At 36.2% G+C, this 4,946-nt stretch overlaps 1 protein-coding gene across 1 annotated transcript; it reads right to left on the bottom strand.

Moving 5' to 3' along the window:
* Positions 1–4,508: 4,508 nt before the first annotated feature.
* On the bottom strand, positions 4,509–4,946 carry LOC145003118 (putative mitochondrial protein AtMg00820). Its single transcript, XM_078962259.1, has one exon. It carries the CDS (start codon positions 4,944–4,946, stop codon positions 4,509–4,511), a length of 438 nt encoding a protein of 145 aa, XP_078818385.1.

Raw genomic sequence — 4,946 nt, 5'->3', positions numbered from 1 at the left:
GGCTTGGGATAGCCTTAAATTCTTCCAAAGGCTTATCTTTGGGACAGATTAGGATTGCTTAGAGTTTAAGTTATCCAATTAGGGTTTAAGGGTGAAACACTAGGAGCCTTGCAAGTATAAATAGACCCTTAGGGCATGGGAAATCGGCATCTCTTCTAAAGCAAGGAAACCCTGGCCGATTTCTTCCTTAACCTCTCTCTCAAATCATTCTCTTTGCTAGTTGGTGTTTGTAAGCCATTAGAGGAGTGATAATTGTGACTCTAGAGCTCCAAGAACAAGAAGATCAAACAAGTGGTTCAAAGTAAGCTTCTATCTCTGATTTTGTGTTGTTCTTATACCTTATTAGTCATTAGAGGTCTTGGATTCAATGCATGTTTAATTAGAGAAACCTAGGTCCAAGCATTAGTGTTTGCATGTGCACATAGGAATGTTTATATGGCCAAAACCCATTAGTTTGTAACCTATCTTGTCAGCATATCCTTGTTTCTGTGCTTTCCAGTTTGGTCAACTATACATGTGAGTTCTATGAGTTATCAATTGATTGCATAGACGCAAGATACCCTGATCGATGGATAATACACTGATAGGTAGGGGTGAGCTGCTCAATAATTTGGAAGCAATGGTGGGACCCTTGAAGGCAAGAAATTAAGAATGAACAAATTCTGTCCATAAGAGTTTGGATTTGTCACAAACATTATCTTATGATTATGGTTATGAAAAATTCACATGGATAAGAGCACATACACCATAAAATCTAAGTGTCATAAGGTTTCTTCCCGTTTCATGAAAATGATTGTGAGGAAACGCTTTCACTAAGAGAGATTTTAAGGAGATAGAAATTATGTAAATTGCATTCTCAAATTCGATTATGATTATGGCATCCCTCTTCTTAGTTCGAATTGTGAGATTTGTCAATTAGTTTAAACATTTAAGACTTATTGCTATAAATGCTGAAATTGTTTAGACACACATATGAGCTACCTAAGGATAGGTGTATGAGTTTGAGAGCTTAGATAAAGGCTTATCGAAGCATATCGTATTAATAATATGAACTTTGGAATTCAATAAGTATTGCTTTCTAGATGTCCAACTGTTTTCTGAATACGTGTCAAAGCTAGTGGGAGGATAAATGTTATGCTAGTATGGATATAATCATCATGTTCGTGGGAGCATGATTATTATTTTTATGTGTTGCAGGTTAGCAATATTAATTATAGAAAACAAAAGGTTTCAACTTGCAAAGTTGCACGGGTTGAAAAAACAATTGTCTTTCTATAATTAAGGGAGAGAATATTATACTTGGTTTCAAAATCTAAAAGCTTGGATCAAGAAATTTTAATCAAATTTAGTCAAAGGACATATATGGATGTTATGTTGAAAAGATTCAATATAAAGGAATTCTATATATGGCAATATTATAGCAAGAAACTAGTAAACTATCCTATTTTTCATAATGAATCGTATCCCATACGCTTCGGGTATAGGATCGATTGCATATGTTGTAATATTCGAATGTTCTAAATTTTCCAAATGCCTAGGGCATTAATAGGGAAAAAGGACTAGAATCGAATTTGTCTAAAATAATTAAACAACTTCCAATGACGATCTAAGGTTCGACAATGATGGTCACTTGTGGGCATTTGGAAGTATAGTAACGAATGGACCATATTGACTTTAGTCTGAATAGATAAGACTCTATTTAGAATGAGTTGGCATATGGAAAATTTGGAAATGTTTCCATATTCGGAGTTGGACATTAATAATCTATGTCTAGATAAGAAACTTTTGTGCAATAAGGATGTTCAAAGGAATGTACTTTGAATGTGAGACTTCATATCTATGGAATTGCCTTGTAACAATCTCCAATAATGCTCTTTGTAATGTCATTGGCAAAGTCCTGATGGATTTGGTGTTGTTACATTATGAAAGGATCATTGCATAAAATGTTGAAATCTAACATATTCTAGTAGTGGCAAGAATTTGGTATTCTTACACTAACGATAAGGCTTAGGAGTTATGAAATAAGTATCATTGTAAATGTGTTCAATTGATCTATTTCACAAAGTAAGGACCATAGGCAAACATAGTGTGCATGCTTGGAGCATGGGAGAATTGTTGTTACAATTCAAGTAATATGTTGATTATCCGAAACATTATACAATGAATAATGAGTAATCAATATGGTGATTAAATAAATGTGTCTTATTTATACTCAAAAGTTTGGGGCCATATATGATTAAATATTATTCTTGTGTTTCACTTTGCATGTCTTGACTTCCCGAATAATAAGATTATTCAAACCATCCACAGTCACTCATATTTTGGAAGTAGGTATGAAAGAAGACTGTCATGAAATGGCTTGTAGATTGTCTAAAATGTACTAGACATAGCTGTGACATCCCCAATTTCACGGCCAGAAAAGACTGATTTGTTTATGCTTTGTTTTTAAAATCAGAGTAATCGTTTAAAGAAAATTGTTGCGGAATATGTCCCCAAAACAAAATATGATAAGAATTTATCAAAGAATTTCTTAAAGAAAAGTATTTTCATTATATAACAAAATCTCGGGATGTCATGTTCCAATACAGACACATAAGCATAAACAGAACTTATATTTATTTACACTAATGATTTACATCTCCTTTAATCTCTTAGTGCAATATGTCTTCATATTGATACCTGTGATACAAAGAAAACTGAGTGTGTGAGGCTTAGGAGCCTGGTGAGCATATAAGGTTTTCAACCGACAATAATATAATTATTATATTCAATCATCAAACAATCAACCTAATTACCCATCCCCATTATCTTCTTTATTTCTTAAGGTTTTACCCTAAGAATCGACTATCCTTCCATCATTTGTTCCTAAGGATTAACCTAAGGAATTGGCACAAAGTCCATTGTTGCCTTAGGTTAATCTACATAGTACTAAATCCATAGCCATCAAGGTTCATCTACATAGTACTAAATCCATAGCTACCATTGTTCATTTACACAATACTAAATCCATAGCTACCATGGTTCACGTACACTGTACTAAATCCATAGCTACCATCGTTTTATTATGAGGCACTAAATCTATAGCTACCAGGGTTTTTAGAGTACACCGATAAACATCAAGTCCACAACACCTACAAGTTGCGAGCTTGCTAGCGTTCCACTGGACTGTCTAGAATAGTCCGTGGTTGTCATCCCTACTCTGTTGAATGACGGGGGCCATCGTTTGGGTAAAGGTTTCACTCATTTTTCACCTGTCACCCTCATCTCATGATCTATATTATCTTTCGTCTCATCCTCAAACTCATCTTTCATCACACACCAACTATTTCATCTACCCATGTCCTACCCAACATATTTGTAGATATAGATCAGTCAATTTCGCTTGCCTAATTTTTCAGAGAGAGGTTTGAGGATTCGGTACTGACTCTGCTTCCATCATACCCAGACCTTGAAAATTTTTACTGAAGCTTGCTTCTGGTAATGGTTAAGTGAAAATATCTGCAAGTTGATCTGAGGACCGTACGGAATGGACTTCCACGTTGCCATCTTCAACATGGTCCTTGATGAAGTGGTACCTGAGTGCTATATGCTTTTTCTTTGAGTGTTGTACCGGATTCTGACAGATTCTTATCGCGCATTCAGAATCACAATAATGTGGAATCTTATTCATACTCAGTCCATAGTCTCTAAGTTGACTTTGTATCCAGACTAGTTGTGAAGTACATGAAGCAGCAGCTATGTATTCTGCTGCGGCTGTTGAGAGAGACACACAGGTTTGCTTCTTGGACTACCAGCTAACTAGTTGTGCTCTTTCTATATAGACCGCAGCCACCCAGATCAGCATCAGAAAAGGCTTGAACAAAGAATCCAGATTTAGCTGGATACCAGAGACCGAGCCACGAGGTACGCTTCAAATATCGAAAAATATTCTTCACTGCCACCATGTGAGGTCCTATAGGATTAGCTTGAAACCTAGCACAATAACAGACAGAAAACATAATGTCCAGTCTACTTGCAGTTAGATACATAAGAGATCCTATCATTTTACGTTAGAGAGTCATATCTATAGTAGGCTTTTCCAGAGATGTTGTTAACTTGGTGCCAAACGCCATAGGAACCTTCACCTTCGAGTCTCCCATCATTCCAAAATTTGCCAACGGATCCATCGTATATGCCTCCTGGTTAATAAAAATACCCTCTGGTACCTGTCTTATATTCAACCCAAGAGAAAAGTTAATTGGAGCCATTGCGCTCAATTCAAATTTAGTATCCATCAGCTTCCTGAATTCAACCATTAAGCTAGGATTCGTGGAGCTGAAGATGATATCATCGTCATAAATTTGAACTATCATTAGATGTTCGCCTTCTTTCTTGTGAATGAAGGTTGGGTCGGCCAAACCTTGCTTGATTTTAGAAAATTTTAGAAAGCGAGTTAAATTTTCATATCAGGCCCTTGGTGCTTGTTTTAGTCCATACACAGCTTTATATAACACATAGCAATGGTCGGGTTATTTCTCATTGACAAACCCTGGTGGTTGCTCAACATACACCGTTTCTTCTTGTTCTCCATTCAGGAAGGCACATTTCATGTCCTTTTGAAAAAATTTGAAGTTTTTATGAGCAACATATCCTAGAAAGATAAGAATCGATTCCAATCTGGCGATAAGAGCGAAGGTCACCTCATAGTCTATTCCTTCTTCTTGGCAATATCCCTTTACCACCAGTCGAGCCTTATTCCTTATAACATTGCCTTCCTTATCCATCTTGTTCCTGAAGACCCACCTCAATCCAACCACATAAGCATCCTTTGGTGTGGGTATTAGTCTCCAAACACGATTGCGTTCAAACTCATGAAGTTCATCTTGCATAGCCTGTACCCAATCATCATGATCAAGTGCAGTGTTGACTGTCTTTGGTTCGATTTTAGAGACAAACGAATTAAACAT

Source organism: Lactuca saligna, chromosome 6 (assembly GCF_052625555.1).
Source record: "Lactuca saligna cultivar CGN05327 chromosome 6, ASM5262555v1, whole genome shotgun sequence".
Lineage (NCBI taxonomy): Eukaryota > Viridiplantae > Streptophyta > Magnoliopsida > Asterales > Asteraceae > Lactuca > Lactuca saligna.
The sequence above is the reverse complement of the archived record's forward strand: the minus strand, read 5'-3'. Positions and strand labels throughout refer to the sequence as shown.